Raw genomic sequence first — 23,975 nt, 5'->3', positions numbered from 1 at the left:
AGGCCACCCGGAGATTTGGAAACTCGGAGAGTACTTCAAGCAGAGGCAATAATGGGCTAAGTCTCTGAGATGGGAGCTAGGAAGGAGTACAGTTGGAGTACAAGATAAAGTTATTGGGATAGAGTGGAACTAGGTTCTGTAGGGCCTTGAAGGACATGATGGGAATTTTTTTTTCTATACAGTAGGAAAACATTTCCGTTGCTATTACCATGTGTAGAAAACATTGAAGGCTTATAAGCAAGTGAGAATAATGAATAGGCCCTGGTTCTCTTTAGAAGATGTATTTAATTTGGAAGCTCAAGAGATTGTATTGATAATAGTTTGCATTAGGGTGGTGACTTAAGGGGCATTTAAGAGAACTAACTTATGGTTCAGTGTGGCAGACAAGAGAGAGGAAAATGTCAAGGGTAACTCAGGTTTCTTACTTGAGCAGTAAAAGAGATGATGTGCCATTGGTTGAGATAGGGGACAGTGGGGCAGGGAAAAATAGTATCTTGTTGTCTGTGGGACAAACAACAATAACATAGAGAACAACATAAGAGAAGTATGTTTTAGACATATTAAGGGTAAGGTGCCTGTTAGACACATAATTAGAGGTATCAGATAAGCAGTTATACACAAGTTTGGAGCCCAAGGAGAAGTTCATAATGGAGACATGATTTGGGAGCACTCAGCATTAAAAAGCCAGGAGATTGGATAAGACCATCTAGGGAGAAGTGTGGAGAGAGAATGGACGTTCCCTGAGACAAAGATTTGAGGAATGCTGACATTTAGAGGTTGGTCTGTAAGAAAATGTCATTTAAACTGAATTTGAAGGATGGGTAGGAATTGTGTTGGCAGAGAGAATGGCTTTAAACTTCACTATTCAGAGAAAGAATAATGAGAAAGATTGACTCCTGTGTGGTGTTGATGAGTGGGGTGAACTAAGACCACATTTTGAATGGCTGTGAATGCCTGAATTGGAACTTTTTCCTGAAGGCAGTGGGAAAGCTTTGAAGCTATTGGAGCATGGAAATGACATGAAATAGGTGTGCTAGTGGAAGATTAATCAGGCAGCAGAAAGTGGATCAAAGCAGATTGGATCTAAACAAAACTGAGCAAGAGCTAACAGGAGCCAGAATGGGGTAATAGAGGGAAAGGAAAAAGAGGGGCCAATTCTGAGAGACACTATGGAATGTGATGATTGATTATGAAGGTACAGGGTCCCTGAGCAAAGCAAATTGCATTTTGCCGAGTGCAAGAAGCAAGACCCAAAAAGTTACATATTGTATGATTCCATGTATATGAATGACATTCTGGAAAAGACAAAATAGGCATGAAAACCTAATCATTGGCAGTCAGGGAAGAGGGAAGGAGTTGATTACAAAGGAGGTGTACCAAGGGACTTTCTAAAGTGACAAAACTTTTCTGTGAGATACTGTGGTAGAGGATGCATGACTCTTAGCCATTTGTTGAAGCCCATAGAATTATACACCAGAAAGAGTAAACTTGACTATATGCACATTTAATAAATCTGCCAGCATTTCTGGGGATGGAATGCTGACTGTGACCAATCAATTAAGCTATATTATAAACATATAACTTCACTAAAGAGAGTGAAGGGCTGATCTAAGTAGCTTTTTTTTTTTTTTTTTTTTGCCTGCAGCAATAATTGCTACAGGCAGAATCCACTGACTTGAGTGCTAAAGTTAACAGGTAAAACTTAAGAGGAGGTAGAATGTCTACATATTCTCCAAACATCTTGTCTAAAATGTTTATTAATTGCTATGGTAGCTTAACATTTGAAACAGAGTCTCACTCTGTTGCCCTGGCTGGAGTTTAGTGGCACAATCTCAGATCGCTGCAGCCTCCACCTCCTGGGTTCAGGTGATTCTCCTGCCTCGGCCCCCTGAGTAGCTGGGATTACATGTGTGCACCACCACTGCGCCCAGCTAATTTTTTTTATTTTTAGTAGAGACAGGGTTTGGTCTTGAACTCCTGACCTCACATAATCCACCTGCCTCAGCCTCCCAAAGTGCTGGGATTACAGGCGTGAGCCACCATGCAAGCCTCTAAGTAACTCTGGAAAAGTGTTTTGAATGGATACAAAACAGAATTGTACTTCAACACTGTATCGTCATTGTAAATTTATTTCTCATGAGGTACAGGTTAGCAGTTCTGAAAGTATACATGTATAGTGGGGTTGAACATACGTATAAATAAATTGTAGATGGTGGGAAGCAGGTTGCTCACTGTCAGAGAAAGAACTTACAAATGAGCAAGAGGAGATGCCTAGAATAAAATCTGTGGTGCTTGATTAGATTTGGAAACATTAGTATGAGCTTCATGTTATTTTAATAGATATAAAAATAAATATAGGTATGTGCATATGCATAGGTTAATGTACATATGTGTGTTTCCTGAATCTGTCTGCTGAAGGGACATAGAAACAGGGACACCTCAGTGACAGCAAGCACACCTAGCACTCAGATCATGGTTTTTAAATACCATTCTTAAAGAAAGGAACCAGGATTCCTTGGAGAAGTGGCTAATTTCAGGGCTAGTTTAAGGAAAATACAGAATGAACCTGGAGCTAGTGCCGCAAAATAAGGGTGTGCTTTAAAAAACAAAACAAAACAGATGGGCCATGTCAAAAGGACGCAGAAGCAACCTGAAAAACTTCCCACTGGCTGGAGCTAGAATTATTTGAGCAACAAAATAACAATGGTAGTGGATTATAACCAAGGAATGAAATAAATATCTGAGACTATACGATATAAGTAAATAGAAAAGATGGGACAAGTCTTCCTTACAGAAAAGTTCAGAATAACAAAGGTAAAAGTAATAAGAGAAATAGAAGATCACCATTTAAACGCAGTAATTGCTGCAGCCAAAATCCACCAACAAATGCTGAAGTTAGCAGGTAAAACTTAGGAGGACATAGGATGTCTACATATTCTCCAAACATCTTGTCTAAAATGTTTATTAATTGCTGTGGTAGTTTAGCATATGCCTGGATTCTTTAGACCCCTCCTTCTGGGAAGTGGAGCTTAATTTTCCTCTGAGTTTGGGCTGGACTTGGTGGCTTGGATCTAATAAAGATGGAAAGGTTAAAGTGGCAACTTTGCAGTGGTGAAACCTGGAAAACACTGCTTTGACCAGGTGAACACGGTTAACATAAACAGTAATAAGTCATGTTAATGTCATGTACCTCCTGGTAGAGTACTACCAGAAGAAAGCTTGACCTCTGGTAGTCTTCCAAAAAATGTGTAGCCTTAGCCTAATCATGAGACAACATCAGGCAAACCCCAAATGAGGAATATTCTACAAAATACAAAGGAAACTTGATGGCCAGAATCAGTGTATCCTGGTGCAGAAAGAGGATATTAGTGGAAAAACTGGTAAACTCCAACTCAACTCTGTAGCTTAGTTAATAGTATTGTATGTTAACATTAGGGGAAGCTGGGAAAAGGGTATATGTGAACTGTGTATCTTGTCAACTCTTTTGTAAAGCTAAAATTATTTCAATATAAAAATTAGAACAAAAATATAGAGAAAACATGTTAAATGAATGGATTCTTATAAAACTACATGGCATACAAGAGCTAAGAGATGCAGGTATGGTCATTGAGAGGTGATAATGTGCTAGAAGCCCTCACTCTCAGCGCCTCCTCGGCCTTGGCGTCCACTCTGGCGGCGCTTGAGGAGCCCTTCAGCCTGCCATGGCACCGTGGGAGCCCCCCTCTGAGCTGGCTGAGGCCAGAGCCGCCTCCCTCTGCTTACTGGGAGTTATGGAGGGAGAGGCGTGGCCGGGAACCGGGGCTGCGAACAGTGTGCTCAGGGGCCAGCGCGAGCATGCCAGCGCGAGTTCCGGCGGGCACCGCGCAGGCTCAGCGGCCAGCTCCACCGGCCCAAGGCAGTGAGGGGCTTAGCACCCGGGCCAGCAGCTGCGGAGGAGGTTGCGCCGGGTCCCCCAGCAGTGCGGCTGGTTGGCGCTGCACTCAAATTCTCCTCAAATTCTCGCAGGATTTATCTGCTTCCCCACGGGGCAGGGCTCAGGACCTGCAGCCCATTGTGTCTGAGCCGCCACCCCCTGCTTCCTAGCGCCGGGTCCCATAGACAGCCCAAGGGCTGAGGAGTGCAGGCGTGGCTAGGGACTGGTGGACAGCTCTGCCTGAAGCCCCCCGCCCCCCTCATGCAGGATCCACTGGGTGAAGCCAGCTGGGCTCCTGAACTGGATGGGAACTTGGAGAACTTTTATATCTAGCCGGAGGATCGATCATATGTCCACCAATCAGCACTCTGTGTCTAGCTCAGGGTTTGTGACTACAACAGTTGGTACTCTGTATCTAGCTAACCTAGTGGAGACTTGGAGGACTAGCACTCTATGGCTCTGTGTCTAGCTCAAGGATTGTAAATGCACCAATCAGCACTCTGAGTCTAGTGCAGGGTGTGTGAATACACCGATTGGTACTCTATCTAGCTAACCTAGTGGAGACTTGGAGAACTAGCACTCTGTGAGTCTGTGTCTAGCTCAAGGATTGTAAATGCACCAATCAGCACTCTTTGTCTAGCTCAGGGTTTGTAAATACACCAATTGGTACTCTGTATCTAGCTAACTCTGTATCTAGCTAACTAGCACTCTGTGACTCTGTGTCTAGCTCAAGGATTGTAAACACGCCAATCAGCACGCTGTCAAAATGGACCAATCAACTCCCTGTAAAATAGACCAATCAGCTCTCTGTAAAATGTACTGTTCAGCAGAATGTGGGTGGGGCCAGATAAGGGAATAAAAGCAGGCTGCCCCAGCCCCGGGCAACCCGCTCGGGTCTTTTTCCACATTGTGGAAACTTTGTTCTTTCGGTCTTTGCAATAAATCTTGCTGCTGCTCACTCTTTGGGTCCACGCTGCCTTTTTGAGCTGTAACACTGACTGCCAAGGTCTGCAGCGTCACTCCTAAAGCCAGCGAGACCACTGGGAAGAATGAACAACTCCAGACGCGCTGCCTTTGCTGCCTTTAAGAGCTGTAACACTCACTACGAAGGTCTGCAGCTTCACTCCTGACAGCGAGACCACCCACCAGAAGGAAGACGCTCCAGACACATCTGAACGTCTGAAGGAACTCAGGACACACCATCTTTAAGAACTGTAACACCACGAGGGTCTGCGGCTTCATTCTTGAAGTCAGTGAAGCCAAGCAACCCACCAATTCCGGACACGTTATGATGGACATAGCTAAGTAATAATGTGACCCTTCAGTTCTAAATGCCCCAAGGAAGCCGAGTAATTCGGGGGCTGTCCATTTTTCAAAATCATTAGAAAAGTCTAGATTGGAACAGTGCTTTTCAGAGTGCTCCTTGGAACTCTGCTGTTCCCTTGTGATGTTCCAGGAAAAAGTGGTTCAACTGGAGTTGGAAAATCCTGCATCCTTTTAGCCTTTGCTTGACAATTGATCGTTTATATTAGCAAATTAAAGAATCTGAAAAGCCTTTTCTTACAGACTGATTGTTGTCATGTAACTTACTGTTTCCCAAATATATTTTATCCCCGAACCCTTGTTTTCTCTTATGCTAATATCCTGAGAATTAGTTATTGAATGGGCAATTCTAATCTAGATATATCTATTGTTGTCTGGGGATCACTAGCATCTGCTGTTTAGAGTCAGCTTTCAAATGAGTTGATCGTCCAACTTTGGAAAGTGGAGAAATGAGCCAAATGGCTTTTGCTCTTGATCTGTTCCGTTGCTTTCAGGGACCTTGGGTAGTTGAGGGAATTTAACTTGTTTATCCTGTGCACCATGGTGTCTCAGTAGCCTATAAAGCTCCTATTAGACAGATTCCTTTCAATGAAATATTAACTATTTCAACATGATATTATTTTGGAGTTCACTGCCAATTACTTGGCTGCCTCTAAAACAATCACAAATTAAACACTGGATGCTAATCTTTGTTTTAGCTATGTTGGATCACATAGGAATCTTTCAGATAATCCTTTATTTTCTTATATTAAATGCATGTAGTGGTATGTGCAGCCTATTGTTTGTTCCTGGCTTTTTAGGCTCCAAGAAATCAAGAGATAATTTTGTCAGTTACTCATCCTCTAGTCTTCCCAGGTTACAAAATGCAAACTCTGATGCGTATTATACTTAGTGTCAATCGTGGTCTATTTTTAGCCAGTACTATTGTGGAAGTGAAGTGTTGCCTCCACATACATCAAACACTGGCCAGGGTGTGTGTTGTTCCTAGTTTTTCTATTGATACCTTGTTCATTTTCAGTTTTAAAATCTGAGGCAGTGATTGCATAATTGCTGGATTTAATTAGTTGCCCATTCTATATCTGGGTGATTTGTATTGTATTTGTAGACTGAAGGACTAAATGCGGCAATGACTATGTAACAGCTCTTATTTGATGAAGAGAACTGCAGTGATTGTTTTGGTTTTGATTTTCCAGAGTTGCTACAATGGAAGTCAAAGGGAAAAAGCAATTCACAGGAAAGAGTACAAAGACATCACAAGAAAAAAACAGATTTCATAAAAATAGTGGTAAGATATGCTTCCCTTGTGGGTGTTTGGCTATTATAGTTGGGGGATGGGAAGGCAGGTAGTAAATTTCAATCTGTATTCATTGGCTAGGATTAGGATTACAATAGTAGGAAGAAGTATGTGTTATTGTGTATGAGTTAACATGTTGCTCATAACATTTAGACACTTAAGAAATTGCCAGAATAATTGAGGAATGCCTTACTCATGAAAGACTCCTTATCTCAGTTGTTACTGCTGTTGCATCATTTTATTCACACTAGTTCACCATACGTTTTATTTTAACATTTGATAAATTAGGACTGTTTAATACATACTGCTCGTAAGCCAAATACTTTTAGGTTCAGAATTTATAATGGTGATGTCTTTATTATTCCATCAGGTGTCAGTATTGTAAAATAGAAAAGTCAGGGAACTGTACAAATCACTGTTTCCTTAAAATAAAGCCATTGCTGTTTGTATCTCATTTGTAAGGTACTAATTTGTAAATCTTCTTGACTAAAAGTTTTTATTAAATAATTTTATTGTAGACTTTAAAATTTTATTTTCTTAAAACTAGAAAATTTTCAAATTAACATTTTATATGTCCTTATGTTATACTTTCCAAGTTTCAAGAATGTTCATTTTATTCTTAGACTTCTTTTATGTTATTGAACTCTTGAAAATTCTGTGTAGACCATCATTAAAGCAGAATACAAAGGTATATAAATAATAGCTTTGCTATATGCTTAAAGCTAGAGAAACATACCAAACTGACACCAGTGTTTAGTGGTAGAATCATGGGTAGCTTTTATTTTACATTTCTCTACTCTTGGGTTTTTGTTTTGTTTTGTTTTGTTTTGTCATGAACCTGTATTAGTTTTATAATCAAGGAAATAATTTTTTAATTTTGTTTTGATTGTTTAAATCCAGTTCTACTCAAAAGGCTGTATGTTGCGTATCTGAGAGTAAGACAAGGTATTAGGATTAAAGAATGTAATTTTCTGTAATGAATATAATCCCATGGATACAAGAGATTTGGGCCCAGAATCATTGAACTTGTAATTATTATTGTCACTAGATTCTGATTCTTCAAAGACATTTCCAAGAAAAGTTGTTAAAGAAGGTGGACCTAAAATTACATCTAGGAACTTTGAGAAAAGTATCACAAAACCTGGGAAAAAGGGTGTGAAGCAGTTCAAGAATAAGCAGCAAGGGGACAAATCACCAAAGAACAAATTCCAGCAGGCAAATAAATTCAACAAGAAGAGAAAATTCCAGCCAGATGGTAAAAGCGATGGTAAGTACTGATTTGTTCAGCATGGTCTTTGCAGATCCTTGCCCTGCCTGACCTAGTGCCTGAACCCATTCATTGTGCACAGGGACTCTGGAGGTGCATTAGAGACCTCACATTCTTATTCCTTGGCAGGTAACATTTTGGGACAGGTAGATGGCTTAAACAAACAACAGAGCATCTTTCATGCTCAGAATTTCCCTCTGGTGCTTGGAGTTTTTTATTTCTTAGCCCTTTTCTGAATTACCTTAGCCATGAAGTTAAGCTAAATTATAATGGCTTTGTACAGTGGAACCTCAATAAAATGTTTCTTTCTATAAGCTAAAATTGATTCATTCATTCAACGAGTATTTGAGTTTTCTATGCATTGCACCGGAAGATAGGGCAAAACACATACACACACGGACGCACACAAAAACAATCAGTAAGGATACAGGCCCCAACTAACCATGATAGAATCTGGCTTTAAAGAATCAGTCTGTCCCCAGCTAAGTGTCATCCTTGGTTAAGGATGCTTTGGTGAGCAAGAAACATACAGACGCTGCCTTCACAGAGCTTAGGCCAGACTAATACAATAACCCATCTGATCGCACAGATCCATGGTAGTTCCAGAGAAGGTGTCGTGCACACATGACAGATTTGATTTTAATTGGTTCAGGACAAGTTGCTCACTGATTGAAGGTATTGGCAGGTCTCCTGCTTGTCTGTTGAAACAAACTGCCCATCTCTGTGACGATGTTCAGTGGGTCATTTCTAACCCAGAGCTTTGCTCTCTATTGTATAACATTCCTCTGTTGTGCATTGTCCTGCGTTGATCTCAAACAAGCAGTTTCCAGGTTATGTGGATTGTCGTATCATTACTTCCTTTGCAACATCCTGAGAATTTTTCTGGTGCCTTTTATTCTCTCTTTCTCCAGCACAGCATGTCTTAACACTGCTCCTTTGTTGCCAGCTGAGACCACTGGGGATGGTTTTCTCAGTGCCATCCCCTAGTCCTGGTGCTTGCTTTTTACCCTGCCTAAGGGCTGCTTACCAGAGGGACAGCAGCCTTAAGACGGAGGTGGGGAGAGAGGAAGGAGGGGAAGTGCCATTGTTTGCCATTAGGGCTGTAGGATCTTTTCATGCTCCAGTCTCACTCTTTTCATTTTTTCTTTCTCCCTCTTCTTCCTCCTCCCCCATTGCCAGTAGTTTCTCTTCTAGCTCTCTTTTATACTTTCTCTTACCTAGCCTCTCTGATAGATCCCAAATCTTACTTTCTCTACTGGAGTTTTTGATGCCTTTTAAACACATATGCACTAATTTCTCACATTGATGTGAGAAAAGCCATGATTTCTTTTGCTATGGGAGATATGTTCCTGATATCTCAAAATGGTACTCTTGATATCATTTTCTCATATTTTTGTATCAGTAACTAGACTGATAGAATAAGATGAGAGATTGGATACTAGACAACCCCCACATTGATAAATGTATCGCAGCCTAACATGATATATGTCAAGGGTACCCAAATATTTATGGAATTAAATTAGCCCTGGATCAGAATATCCTCTATTGTATAGTAGAGGATATCATGTTAATATAATGGTAAATACGCCCTCTGTTGCCTATAATCTTTTGTATTACCAGGCAGGGAATATATAAGTAAACAATAAGGGAATAATAAATACATTGTAGTATATTGGATAGCCATTAGAAATTATGTTATTGAGGAATGTTAATTTCATGAGAAAACATAATCATGTTCAGTGAAGGCAGATTCTGAATTTTTTTCTTTTTTGAGATAGGGTCTCACTTTGTTGCCCAGACTGTGAAGTGCAATGGCATGATGATGGCTCACTGTGTCCTCAACCTCCTGGATTCAAGTGATCCTCCTGCCTCAGCCTCCCAAGTAGCTGGAACTGCAGGCGTGTACCACCACATCCGGCTAATTTTTTAATTTAATTTTTTCGTGGAAACGGGGTCTCACTATTTCGCGCAGGCTGGTCTCAAACTCCTGGCCTCAAGTGGTTCTTCTTCCTCAGCCTTCCAAAGTGCTGGGATTACAGGCATGAGCCCAGCCACATTTTGAGTTTTTAAAGATTAAAACATGCATGGAGAAAAAGTAAGAGGAAAATAATCAGTGGTTATAACCAGGTTTTGGTTTTATAGGGCTTTTTCTTTTCTTTTTTGCATTTTTCCCAGTTTTTCAAGAGAAAGGGAGATAGTTAGAAGTGACTAATTCCCCCAAAGGATTCCGTGCAGGATACTCATGTAAATAATACCCATTTTAGTAAGTTGTTCTTTGTTTGGCATCATTAGTTCCATTGGTAAGTTACTTGGATTTTGAAGACAAAAAAGTGGTGGGAGAAAGATATTCGACTTTAATAGTATCACTGTTTGTGGCGAACTTGGAAATTTTGGTTGTTCATTGTCATGACTATGATAGCAGAGCGCTGTTTCTAGGTTTGAATCCTAATTCTAGGTTGTGTGGCCTCAGATAGATATCTCAACTGCTTAGTTCTTTTTCCCCAGCGTGGAAGGGAGGGTAATATTAATACTTCTTGGAGTTGTTTTAAGAAATAAGTGACTTAATATAGAACAGCACTCAGAACAGTGAATTTTCCAAGTTGTTTTTCCTGTTTTCATTTGGACTAATTTTTGTTTTCATTGAAAGTTAACTATACCCTAAGTCCAATGATCTTAATCTTAAAAAGTAGAATTTTATTTCACAATTGAAAAAGATATTTAAAATATTTTAGTTACTTTTGTAATTCTTTTAAAGTCCTTTTCTCTTAATAGGTATCCTGTTAGAAGAATTAAAGATTTCAATGTAACCAAATGTAAAATGTACAAACTGCTCAGAAAGCAAAGTATATATGGGGAATGGTGTGTTCCCCTTTCTAGCTTCCAGAATGAGCATTGATCCTGATTAGTGATTGCCCTTTATACCTAACTTGTATTGGTTTATGACACTTAGAATGTTAAATGTAATTGAAAATAATTTCTATAATAACTAGAATCAGCAGCTAAGAAACCCAAATGGGATGACTTCAAAAAGAAGAAGAAAGAACTGAAGCAAAGCAGACAACTCAGTGATAAAACCAACTATGACATTGTTGTTCGGGCAAAGCAGATTTGGGAGATTTTAAGAAGGTAATTCTACCTAAAGATGTCTTTGTTAGTCCCTTTGCGACAGTGGAGATTCAGTGTACCTTGTAAATAGGGAGATGTCCTAAAATAAATGACGTAGCACTTGGGTTATTGAGGGCGTCCTCATGACAGCCCAGTAGAGACATCAGTACTTGGATATCTGCCCGTTGCAGAAGTGTGTAGAACCATTACGATGGCATCGGATATGCTTATGAAAATGTATGAGGTTGAAATAAATTTGACATTCTTCCTGAGAGATTTCTGAGAAAATGAAGGATAATTTCTTATCAGCTAGGTTTTGAGATACTTCAGTATTTGTTATCTTAGATTTGTTTTATTATTTTTTTTTTTACTTCTGAAGTTCTGGCTGTTAAGATTTGGATTGATACATAAAATTACACCTTTTGAGATGAGTTTCTGCCTTTGAGAAAATTACTTTTGTCTGGCTGCTCTGGAATAGTAATTTTAATGTCAGAGGTTTGCTGCTGTAGAAAAGAGAATCATGCTGAACTTGGAGAACATATACTGGTATGGTTTTTAATTTTGTGTGTTTAAAATAACTTCTTTACTTAAACTGTGTTTCCTTTTCTCATTTGTAGAAAAGACTGTGACAAAGAAAAAAGAGTAAAGTTAATGAGTGATTTGCAGAAGTTGATTCAAGGAAAAATTAAAACTGTAAGTAGGACATACTCATTGTTGCAGTTTTAAACGATTGAAATTGCCTCACTCTGAGGAGTAGCTGACCATTCATGACAGGTGATCCTGTCATTGTTTCCCGTGTATTTGACCAAAAGTTTTAAATACCTTCCATAACACTGAACTACATAAAAATTTAAAAGTGAGCGACCTTACTGCTGGAGAGTTCTGCAAAGATTATCAGTTGGCTGTGTCATTTTTAAATAATTCTTAAAATAAGCCGGTATTCCCTTAAAGTTATCTTGAGAAGTTATTAGTTCAGTAGTATTTGCTTAAATGTCTTCTTCTAAACTCCATATAATTTAGTATGTTCTCAGTTGCCAACTTTTTTGTTTGTGATGTGAACATATTACTTCTTTCTTTTCCTCCATGCTTTTGTAAACCTCATGCAAAGATCTTTAAGTAAAATATAATCATTTGAGAATTCTAAAGTAGTTTTCATTGTTGATGCTTAATCTGGTTTTGTAATAAATTTCCAGTGACTCTTGTGCATTTGGATTAATACATAATGGCTTGGAAGACAACAGATTCTCATAGTTTTACGGCACCTAGGGGGGCAGCGTTTGCCAAGTCAGATGCATAGGTCTAACCAGATGCTATATTACCTCTCGAAGGAAAATAGCAAGTCATCAGCTGCTGCTTTCTTATAAATTCAGCAGGATCTTTTTACAATAGAACTGCCCCCTCAGCTCTGGCAGCTTATAAATATTTCACTCAGGATTCTTTCTCAACTACCCTGAGGTCACAGCTGTGTGACCATGGTTTTAGAAGTGAGTTTAGTGTTCAGATCCTGGCTGGGCTGCTTAAAATATGTGTGCCTTTGAACAATAACAATAACCTATTTATTATTTACTATAGGTTAGGAATTGTGTTAACCAGGACATGCATTGTCATTTACCATATGTCATCATCCCTGTTATATATTTGATGTATTTGGGACTCAGAGAAGTAAAGATTCTTCCTTGGGGTAACAGAGGTAGCGAGTTCCTTCTCGAAACTTTACTCCCCTTATCTGTAAAGTGGGAATAATGACAGCTCATTCTTATCTCATTCTTATGATTGCTTTGAGATATAAATAAGAACACTATGTTTAAGGCAGTTATGTTGGTTATAAAATAGATGCTCAATATATACACAAAAACAGCCTTAATTTTTTAAAAGATATTCAGAGATGTCTTACAAATCTTGAAATTTATGACTTTGATGGAGGTATACACTCACCTTCTGATTTGTTGGAATTAAAAAACTTTAAAGACAGAGTGAGCAACAAATAAGCACTGTTGAAGTAGACTGGTACTGTAGCATAGTAAAAATAATTTTGCATGATGGATGATTTGTGGAGGGTGCTCTAGAAAATTTACCAGTGGGTCCTTCCAGGAGTCGTGAGGAGGAATGGGTTAGAGAATCAGATTCGAAACACAGCAACTCTTCTAGAAATATAACTGGCTATATGTGTAGGAATTATCATGAAAATGTGACAAATGAATGATTAGCTTATAATTGCCAGTGTGTATGGATATAGTTATATTTATTTCTTTAGGAAGACGTTTAGATTCATCTTACAGATATACTTCTGGTTGTCAAAGCCAAACATTCTTAGATCACTTATATAAAAGTCATAGGGTAATAGACCTTTTAAACAAATATTTCCCTTTTAGGGACAGTAACTATCAAAGAAATGAGAAATTATAGTCTGTATAATCATCAGATGGTTTGGATTGGTTAGGTTTTAATTATAATGAGAGGAGTATTGCAGAATGGTTTAATTTATCCTTGCCTCAATGTCATTATTAATTGTACCTATCAAATATGGTAGGCCTCAAAACAAAAGAATGATGTTCTGGGTAATTAAAACAAGTAGTTCTCAGTAATCTAGGTTTGATTTTATCCATGAAGACTACCTATTTTCTAACAAGAAATTCCAGAAGAGGTCACGATAAATTAATGAGAAACATGACTCTCAAAAGAGAATTAGTCTAACTCAGACTTTTTCCTACAGATTGCATTTGCACATGATTCAACTCGTGTGATCCAGTGTTACATTCAGTATGGTAATGAAGAACAGAGAAAACAGGCTTTTGAAGAATTGCGAGGTATTTATTACATACTGAAGATTATGTTATCATTTGCAGTAAGTCACTTGTTTTCTCTTAAAATACCCAAGACTGTCTAGAAAACAATTTTTGTTTAGGTGTGTCTTCTCCAGATCCTTTTTTGTTTTTATTTTTTCCTTGCCTGGGACAAATTGAGAATTATTTGTGTTTCCAGGATTGTGCATTTATTTAGTTCCTCCCTTTGTTTCCAGAGAACTGAAATGAGATCTCGAAGTCATTGTAATGTATTTTTGTTTTTCAGATGATTTGGTTGAATTAAGTAAAGCCAAATATTCCAGAAATATTGTTAAGAAATTTCTCATGTATGGGTAAGTTGTTTTATTTATCAAATACATTTTTTGTTTGTCTTTTGAAGGCATAGTTTCCAACTGTGCTCAGATGTGAAATAGGAAGTCTGTGGTCTTTATAAGTAATAGTAGTGGCTCTCAGCAGATGCTTGTGTTGTTTCTAGAGAGTATCATGTTTAATACAATTATTGAAATTAATGTAGAATTATGGTACTGCCTTTATTCCTAAAAAGATACATGAGAGATGTCTTGCAAATCTCCTTGAGATGTATGACTTTGATGAAGGTATACCCTCACCTTCTGATTTGTTGGCATTCAAAAGATGCTGGGCCCTATTCTAAGTCCTCCCCCTCCACGTGTCCATCTTTTTGGCTGTCTCTCCATCTGTGTTCCTGTCTATATGTCTGTCTTCTTGTCATCCAGTAAACACAGTATATGCAGGGGGAGTTCAAGTGGGGACTTCCATCAAAAGAAGAGGCAGTTCTGTCACAAAGACAGAGTGAGCAACAAATAAGCGCTTTTGAAGTAGACTGGTACTGTAGCATAGTAAAAATAATATTGCGTGATGGATGACTTGTGAATGTTTATCTTGATCCTCTGGAAGAAGAGAGATAGAATAATTAGCTTGTAATTAGCCACCAGTATTTAGAGGGTAGAGAGTGGGGAGGGGGTGGTGGGTGAGTAGACTGATACAGGGTTAGTGGGTTAGAAAATGTCAACATGGGAGAGTTTCCTAAATTAAGTGGAATTAGTACTTGTCTTGACCAATCTTTTTGAGTGTAACAATGTGCTAGAATATGATAATCAACAACAAGAAGTGTAATATATGCAGTTGACAAAATTTTCAAAAACATATTCCTAGCTATAGTTATCAGCTATTTGATTCTTTTAGGATATAGTTGAAATACTTGGGATTAAGTCCCATCTTCAAAAATAATCTTAGAATATGATTTTCTATTTCCCTGAATCTTTTACTTTTATCTTTTTTCCTGCCATACTTTTTTTTTTTTCAAGCAGAACAGTTTAATAGGAACTGACATTTATCGAGCATATACTGTGCGCTAGCCCCAGCTTCTCAATGCATGCTTGCTCATTTACTCCTCAGAGCAACACAGGTTGATGAGTTGGTCTTGGAGGAAGTAAGCTGTGTTTTATTGTTACCCAGCTTTCTCTTTCTATCATTTATTTTTTCCATGATTGTGTTGCATTTAGAAGTAAACCACAGATTGCAGAGATAATTAGAAGTTTTAAAGGCCACGTGAGGAAGATGCTGCGGCATGCGGAAGCATCAGCCATCGTGGAGTACGCATACAATGACAAAGCCATTTTGGAGCAGAGGAACATGCTGACGGAAGAGCTTTATGGGAACACATTTCAACTTTACAAGGTGACATCTCCAGAAGTCTTTTTCTAGTATTTTTACTTTTTCTATATGCTCTTCCTTAACTTCCAGTGCCCTATTTTTAGAATGTATTATTTTTTACCTTGGCTGGTTCTTTAAGAGACCATCTTATGCCCTTGATTTTCCCTCATGCTTTATTTTGTCTCTGGTGTAGTAAGCAAGTGATCATACTTACGCTTCTCTTTCTTCAGAACATTGGCTTTAAATCCACTTCAAATCAACTTTTGGTCCTCTCCTAAGTACGCTGTGTGTAGCACTTCAGTACTTCTATTTTTACAGTCAGACTGAGGGAGAAGACTCCCAATAGTTATCAAAGTTGTGTAAGCACCCCCAACGAGCTCTGGCTGAAGTGTGTTGGGCTCTGGTTGCTAGCTTCTCCTGTGTGTTCTCATGTACATGCTTTGCCCTTCTTTGGATTGTATCTAGAGATGAAGGGGAGTAGAGAGACCTAACCTTGGATAGAGTGCAGGGATTGAATCTGAGAATAGTGAGCAGTGGGACTAGCTGGTTAAAGAATCTATTTCAAACCTTGGAACGTAAATGCACACATTTGTCTGAAGGGATATGGATTGATTCCTGGGTTGCCTCCATTAGTCAGGTTCAATTCTTTGGTTGAATTTGTTGCTGTACTAATTTTGTTAACAGTTCATTATATTTAATAGGAATAGCCAACTAATTAGAAAACACATGGTGGCAAGAATTTGTGACTTGACTACATGATCTCATAATTAGGCGAGAGCTAGGTGCTTGGCAAATAACTATTGACTGGTTAACTAAGTTGGTGTTTAGCCTGGCTCTTTAAATGCATTGATAGATATACAGACTGAGAATCAGCTAATGAGGTTGCTCCACAAGGATATACAGCAGAGCTTTCATTACGTAAATGTGGGAAATCTTAAATTTGTTAAAACTTACTTTAAAATGACTGTAATTGCTTTTCTTTGTCCTGAAGTGAAAAAATGGATTAAATTTAGAGGAGTTTGATTTTTTCTTTTGTTGCAGTCAGCAGATCACCCAACTCTGGACAAAGTGTTAGAGGTACAACCAGAAAAATTAGAGCTTATTATGGATGAAATGAAGCAGATTCTAACTCCAATGGCCCAGAAGTAAGAAAATTGTTTTTGTTTTTTTCTTAATAAATGACATTCAAAGGAGGAAGGTTTTACATAACTGTTGCCCAGAAGAGGTAGATATTTCCTACTTACAAGTGTTAATCTGTCCTAAATAAGAGTGCAAAAGTATTGGTTTGAAACCATTCTTGGTGCAAAAGGAGATTTCTTTTTCTGATATTGTACCCTATAAAATGGCAACTAACATGCATTCGTGATTTATGAGCTTTTTTAAGCAATGAAACATTCTTTCCCCAAATAAAATGTTACATGGAAGCCATGTATACTAAACAGTTTCACAAATATAATTTGTTACTCAAATTTGGTTGTAGGCAAGGTGCAGTGGCTCACGCCTATAATCCTAGCACTTTGAGGGACCAAGGTGGGAGAATCACTTGAGGCCAAGAGTTCAACACCAGCTGAGGCAATAGCAAGACCCCATCTCTATGAAAAATAAGAAAATTAGCCAGGCTTTGTGGCATGTGTCTATAGTCTTGGCTACTTGGGAGGCTGAGAGGCAGGAGGCTCACTTGAGCCCAGGAGGTGAAGGCTACAGTGAGCCACGGTTGTGCCAGTGCATTCCAGCCTAGGCAACAGATTGAGACCTTGCCTAAAAAAAAAAAAACAATTTTTTTTCAAATGGATTGTAAGACTCAGAAGCCTGTGCCTGTGCCCTTCATGGCATCTGTCCCGTAGTGGAGTGGCTGAGCATAGCTTTTGGGACCCGATTGCCTGGATACAACTCCTGGTTCCCCACTCCCCCCACTAACTGTGTAACCTTCAGCAACTTAACCTCTCTGTGCCTCAGTTACCATATCTGTAAAATTGGGATAATAATAGTACAGACTTCATAGGAATTTTATGAAGATTAAATGGGTTAGTTGTTCCAAAACATTCAGAACAGTGTTTTACCCATAAAGGCAGTGTTAGTTTTTGCCGTATACTTGGATATCGCCTGTGAACTTTAGGTCTTTGATGCCTGACCATCACCCTCCACTGTAAGATCCACCAAGTGTCACACTAGGGGGTTTGGATTAAGTAGGTGTTGTTGCAGTTGCTGACAATGTTTGGTTCATTCAAGTTTTAATTTTGCTAAATTTATTTTGTGAAACAGATGGATTGTGAAGGGTGTTGACAGAAATAAAACAACTATTAAAAAATAGGTCCACGTGTGGATTTCTAATCATCATGTCCAGTGCTGGGGAGAAAAATGAAGATGTCCTTATTTAACAGAGCAGAGCATATTTCAAATGTTAATTTTATGTTTACTGAGTAGATACTAGACATTTGTACTGGTCTTGGTTGTAGATGGCACTAAATCAATTTTACCATCTAAGTTTTTGTTTAAGTTTTAGTATTTCTGAAAGATGTGGTCTATTTTATGACAAATTATATTCAGTAAAATCATTTCACTTGTTTAGATTACTTTAGGACTTCTGAGATTACTTATCTTGGTATGACTAGTGCCAGATCTGATGAGTCTTTCTGCTTTTTTTTTCTGTTTTCAGGGAAGCTGTGATTAAGCACTCATTGGTACATAAAGTATTCTTGGACTTTTTTTCCTATGCACCCCCCAAACTCAGATCAGTAAGTTCTTGGTTTTTGTTTTTAAACTAAAACATGGAGAAGGAGCGGTGTAGAAATTTGAAAAACTGCTTTGATGTACATTGTCTTTTGGAAATTTTAGAGTTGCTTCCCTATTTAGGGAAGATAATTTACTCACCTCCCTTTGAACATGTTTGCAATTTCCATTTAGATATTCCAGTAAACAATAGAATTGACCCTAGTTTTACTAGTCATATTGAATGTTTATACCTTAATTATAATCCGGAGAGTATCCGCTAGCTAGCCTACTCTGAAAATTAACTAACTCATGGAGGAATATTCAAGCATTCGGGTAGTTTTAAATTCAACTGTGCCAAAAAAAAAAAGAAAAAAATTAGCTTGGCATTAAAAGGTTAGAGGAGGATACGTTTGTAAAACTAAATCGACCATGAAAACCTGGACTTTAAATGATAGAAGAACAGAGAGTGAAGGTAAATTGCACTGCCCTTCAAGTCAGTCATGGGAATACAAATGAGAATTCATCATTTATTTCCCTGAACTTTGCTTGCCTCATCGTACAGTGAGCTCATTGTCCATTTGTCCTCATTTTCCAATCACAAGGGATAATGAAAATAATGAGACTGACTTAACAAATATGCCAGACTATACATTCATTGGGGTTTTGACTTTCTTAAAATTGGCATGCAAAATAATTTCCCAACGGTAGCCACCCACCTAAGCTTATGGTTCAATGACCATAGCAGCACCTTCTCTTTTGGAGATTTCTCTTATTTCCTGCAAAACACAGTATCCCACAGTTCTGAGGCAGGACTGTATGCTCAGAAATGACACAATGATTATTTGAATATATTCAGTGGTAGAAAGTATCTTTTTAGTGTTGAATGTTTCAGTAACAGCAAAAAATCTTTTGTAACTTAGCATGCATGTAAAGTAATGAGACAAATTGTCTTTTATGGTACTGGGGGCATTTTCAAAAGAGACTTAAAAAAAAAAAACCTTTGGGGAAAATGGAAGCATGATTGGGATATATGCCTGGCTTTCCATCTGGGTAGCTCTGAAGAGATTCCTAAGTTCAGGTATGTTAGTTGAAATTGCTCTTGAGAGTCATCTTGGGAAGCGATGTAAGATACTTGAGGGTGAAATTGTTTGTTCCTTGATGAAATTAGGCACCTACCCTCTCTTTCCTGGAATGAGGCTTTGTATTTATTTATTTAACGTAAATTTTTAAATTGGGAATAGACTAAAATGGGGCTCTGAAGCTGTTCGTTGCCAGAACTCATTTACATTCTATGTGCTTAGACTTTGAAAATATAAGTCTGGGCACGGTGACTCACACCTGTAATCCCAGCACTTTGGGAGCCCGAGGTGGGCAGATCACAAGGTCAGGAGTTCGACACCAGCCTGGCCAATATGGTGAAACCCTGTCTCTACTAAAAATACAAAAATGAGCCAGGAGTGGTGGCGGGCGGCTATAGTCCCAGCTACTCGGGAGGCTGAGGCAGGAGAATCGCTTGAACCCGGGAGGTGGAGGTTGCAGTGAGCCGAGATCGCGCCATTGCACTCCAGCCTGGGCGACGGAGCAAGACTCTGTCTCCAAAAAAAAAAAGAAAGAAAATATAAATAAGAAATTATGGCCGGGCGCGGTGGCTCACGCCTGTAATCCCAGCACTTTGGGAGGCCGAGGCGGGCGGATCACAAGGTCAGGAGATCGAGACCACGGTGAAACCCCGTCTCTACTAAAAAATACAAAAAATTAGCCGGGCGCGGTTGTGGGCGCCTGTAGTCCCAGCTACTCGGGAGGCTGAGGCAGGAGAATGGCGTGAACCCGGGAGGCGGAGCTTGCAGTGAGCCAAGATCGCGCCACTGCACTCCAGCCTGGGCGACAGAGCGAGACTCCGTCTCAAAAAAAAAAAAAAAAAAAAAAAGAAATTATGTACATGGAAAACGAAGGCTAAGGGTTAAATTAAACTAAGCTATCTAGTGAGAAATTAAATGTTTTTTACTAAAGGGTCATTTATAGGTGACGTCTTAGTCTAAATGTTAGTACAGAAATTTTTCATAAGGAAATATTATATAAGCATGTTTATGGTAAAGAATATGATTTTTGGAGATAATCCTGTTATGAACTAAAAAGGGAACTTTTTCAGTCAAAATGAGTGTTTTGATTCTGTTTATTACATACAGATCTCTTTTAGGGAGGAGCATTTTCTTTATCTCACTTATTCTTTTAAAAGCTCCCTTCTTATCACTACCACCTCCTAAGCTGCTTTTTCTTGGAAAATTATTAGATTATACTACGCATATAGTTTGTGACTTTTTTTTCTAACGGACGTTGGTAAAAGTCAGATATTGTGTTTAACAGAAATTGTCTGCCAGCAGTATTTACTGCTCTTGACGGAAAAGAACGTTTCTAGAAAGAGGTTGTGTTTCTGTTTGATGGCCTACAAAATGAAATTGTTTGCTACCTGGCACTCTCTTCCTTTCCTTCTCTCTGCGTAACTGTCCCCTGTAGACAGACAGATAAAACAGCAGAAAGAAGAAAGTAAAGCAAAGCCCTGTTCCTGACAGCATTTGTTCCCTAGGAAATGATTGAAGCCATCCGCGAAGCAGTGGTCTACCTGGCACACACACACGATGGCGCCAGAGTGGCCATGCACTGCCTGTGGCATGGCACACCCAAGGTAAGTGTGACAGCACTTGTGCATTTAAACTGTACAAGTCAGGGCCATGCTTTGTCTGCAGACTTGACTTAGCCGTCCTTAGACTTTTAATCTCCTTTGGTCTTTTCCCTGTTGTGCACAGCAACATTATCTTCCAAAAGTTGTGCCTCAGGGCCTGATGGGAATGAGCCATCTTCTTTAGGCCTACTGTTTCTTCTTTTCTCTGCTGTAGTAGAAACCTTGAAGTTTCGTTAAAGGATGGGAAGAGATCTATCAAGCAAGTAAACATAATATGTGTTTAAGCTTTAGTTTATAGAGGTTTTGGTACCTCCTCACTTAATGATCATACTATGGCAGAGGGAAATGGGAAGGGCTAACAAACAGCTGGCCACACACATTTGCTCCCATAGGTGTTAAGTACTTGAGGGAAAAGGTAAAGATTCGTGTTAGGCACAGAAGTTTAACAAAAATGATCATTATTTCCTTAGTCAGCATAATTCTGCCTTTAAAAGATAGTACTATATCTACTTTTTTAATGCAGATTTAATTTTGTTCAACAAATGTAGATGAGTACTAACTGTTTGCTGGACTCTGCATTTGAGGACAGTTCAGACCTTGGAAGAAGGGTCTCTCTGGTCTCACTGTGAAAGGTGGCTTCACTAGGTTTGCCTTGCAATTTGCAATTTAATGGTTCCATATTTATGTCTGAATGGATTGTCACATACACATCTAAGCTTGTGATAGTTCTAAGAGAACTTCTTTGGTATATTACAGTTTTTTCATTCTGGCTGCATAACTATTTTTACTAATGAAAACATATGCCACTCAAATGAAAACTCAATAAATATCATATTAAAATGTTTAACTACAAAATACCGTTAATACATAACTGAAAGTTCAGTGAGACAATCTTTCCTTTTTAAGGACAGGAAAGTGATTGTGAAAACAATGAAGACTTATGTTGAAAAGGTGGCTAATGTAAGTATAATAAAACTATGTATTTCTTCAAATTATTTTTAATAGTCAGATGTATTCATGTATATTACAGAAAATTTGGAAAAATTCAGAAAATTACCAAGAAGAAAATTATTGTTTTATTATATTTTTCTGTGCATATACATGTATTTTCATATTTTATCTACACAAAATGGAAATCATGCCACATGCATTCTTTTCTTCTTTTTTAATTTAACATTGTATTGTGATAGTTCTCTACTTTTATTAGGTGTTCTTTGAAAACCTGATATTTACTAGCTTTTTTGGTGAATTTGTCCAGTCGTGTTAATTAAACATGGCAATTACTGCCTGGATACGGTATGTCCATATTTTAGTCTCTGGGTGAATGATGCCAGATTGTACTTCAGAAACTTGATATTAGTTTTCCTTAGGACCAAAACCATAAAAGAAATTAAAATGTATCTTTTTATTTTTTAAGAATAAATTTGCAGTGTGGTTATGGAAATTTTGTAGTTCTTTAGAAATGCAGTAACAATTTTCCTAATTTTTTCTGGGGAATTTGTTGCTTCAAAAATAGTGTTTATATGTTTTTAGATATTAAATAATTTTTTCATGCTGTTACTATGGAGTACTATAACTAGAAAATATGTAGTAAATACAATTTTAATTTTTGAGTTATATTTTATATATTTGATGGATAACAGTTCAGTAAAGTTCTAATTTATTGGTGAGCTAAAATTATGTAGTAATCAACTACTTTATCCTTCGGAAAAAATCCAGTGAGAACTACTAGCATCTGGTGAATACTTCAACTTGTTTGAAATAGTAAGTCAAACAAGTTAAAATTAATGCTGTGTAATTGTATACTTGACTGTTCTCTTCTATTGGGCTAGAGATTAGAATTCAGAAGGCAGCTAACATTCCTATAACAAAGTGAAATATGGAATTCTCTGATGAGTTCTTTCCAGTGTATGTGATTTTTTTATGATTCATAATTCAATGTTAAATAAATTTTTATGCATGGCATTCTAATTTGAATACATTAAAATGAGTAAAAACTAGAATGTTAATAGAAAATTCACAAAGGTATTAATAGTATGACATTTTTAAATAATTAGATTGTTTTAGTTCTACATTTGGTTATGTCAGGTAATTCAACACTAAGTGTTTTTGAGAACCTAATCCCAGCATGGCACCATGATGGTAACAGAAATTAGCAATACATGTCTTTTTAAATCTCTAAGAGTTACTTCTAAAGGGGTGATAAACTAACATTACCCATGGATTTGATCCATGGGTTATTTAGAATTATTAATTTCCAAATATTGGGGGTTTCTTGATATACTCTATATTTTGTTCCTTTTAAATTTATTGAGACCTATTTTATGGCCTAACATATGGTCTACGTATTTTGAAAATAATATATTGTAGAGTTGTTTGGTGGGGTATTCTATATTTGTCAATTAGATCAAAGTAGTTGATAGTGTTCATACCATCAATGTTTTTACTGGCTTTTTATTTTCTAGTTCTATCAGTTGCTGAGAGAAACATGTTAAAATTTCTAACTATATTTGTGGATTTGTCTATTTCTCACTTATATTCAATTCTGTACCAGCTTCTGTTGTATTCATCCAGAAATATTTTATGCTTGGTTATGCTTATGTGTGTCTGAGTTAAGAGAACTGAAACCAGTGATTTTGTAGTAGGCACATTGTTCTCCATTTTGTTTACTTCACTTAATTCATATTACGGGTCATTTTATTTCAACATACATACATCTGTCTACCTCACTTGTCTTAGTGACTATAACATTTCATCATATGCCTGTACCATAATTTATTTAACCAGCCCCTACTGTAGGGCATTTTGTTAGTTTCTAGAATTTTTAAAATTACAATTAGTATTTCCGTGAATATACTCATATGTAAGTCTTTGTACTTACATGGAAGCACGTCTGCAAGATAAATCCCTAGAACTAGAATTGCTGGATCAGGTCATACTTGCATTTTAAATTTGTATAGGTGTTGTCAGTTGCTCTTCAAAGAAGTTGAACGACTTTACATTCTCCACAACATAAAAGTGTGCCTGCTTTTTCCTAAACCTTTGATAAATTAGTCTATTGTCAGAGGTTTTCACCATCGCTTATAGGATAAATGGCATTTCATTGTTTTAATTATTGTCCTTAATTAGTTCCTAAAGCATTATTTCATACATTTAAAGACATTTGTACTTCTGTTTTTGTGATCTGACTTTTCATGTTCTTT

At 37.8% G+C, this 23,975-nt stretch overlaps 1 protein-coding gene across 2 annotated transcripts in view; it reads left to right on the top strand.

Annotated features, from left to right (window-relative positions):
• The window catches only part of KIAA0020 (KIAA0020 ortholog), a 41,291-nt gene that overhangs the window by 506 nt on the left and 16,810 nt on the right, over positions 1–23,975 (top strand). The window contains exons 2-12 of one of the 2 annotated variants that reach the window (XM_011988352.1): positions 6,430–6,521; positions 7,579–7,797; positions 10,788–10,923; positions 11,520–11,595; positions 13,616–13,709; positions 13,972–14,038; positions 15,233–15,404; positions 16,422–16,525; positions 18,037–18,115; positions 20,677–20,775; positions 21,679–21,732. In XM_011988352.1, the coding sequence (XP_011843742.1) occupies positions 6,440–6,521; positions 7,579–7,797; positions 10,788–10,923; positions 11,520–11,595; positions 13,616–13,709; positions 13,972–14,038; positions 15,233–15,404; positions 16,422–16,525; positions 18,037–18,115; positions 20,677–20,775; positions 21,679–21,732 (1,182 nt within the window). In that variant the 5' untranslated portion in view covers positions 6,430–6,439. Of the gene's footprint in view, positions 1–6,429; positions 6,522–7,578; positions 7,798–10,787; positions 10,924–11,519; positions 11,596–13,615; positions 13,710–13,971; positions 14,039–15,229; positions 15,405–16,421; positions 16,526–18,036; positions 18,116–20,676; positions 20,776–21,678; positions 21,733–23,975 lie in introns of both variants that reach the window. The other variant, XM_011988351.1, reaches the window with a different exon arrangement.

This window comes from Mandrillus leucophaeus, unplaced genomic scaffold (genome assembly GCF_000951045.1).
Source record: "Mandrillus leucophaeus isolate KB7577 unplaced genomic scaffold, Mleu.le_1.0 Scaffold329, whole genome shotgun sequence".
NCBI lineage: Eukaryota > Metazoa > Chordata > Mammalia > Primates > Cercopithecidae > Mandrillus > Mandrillus leucophaeus.
The sequence above is the reverse complement of the archived record's forward strand: the minus strand, read 5'-3'. Positions and strand labels throughout refer to the sequence as shown.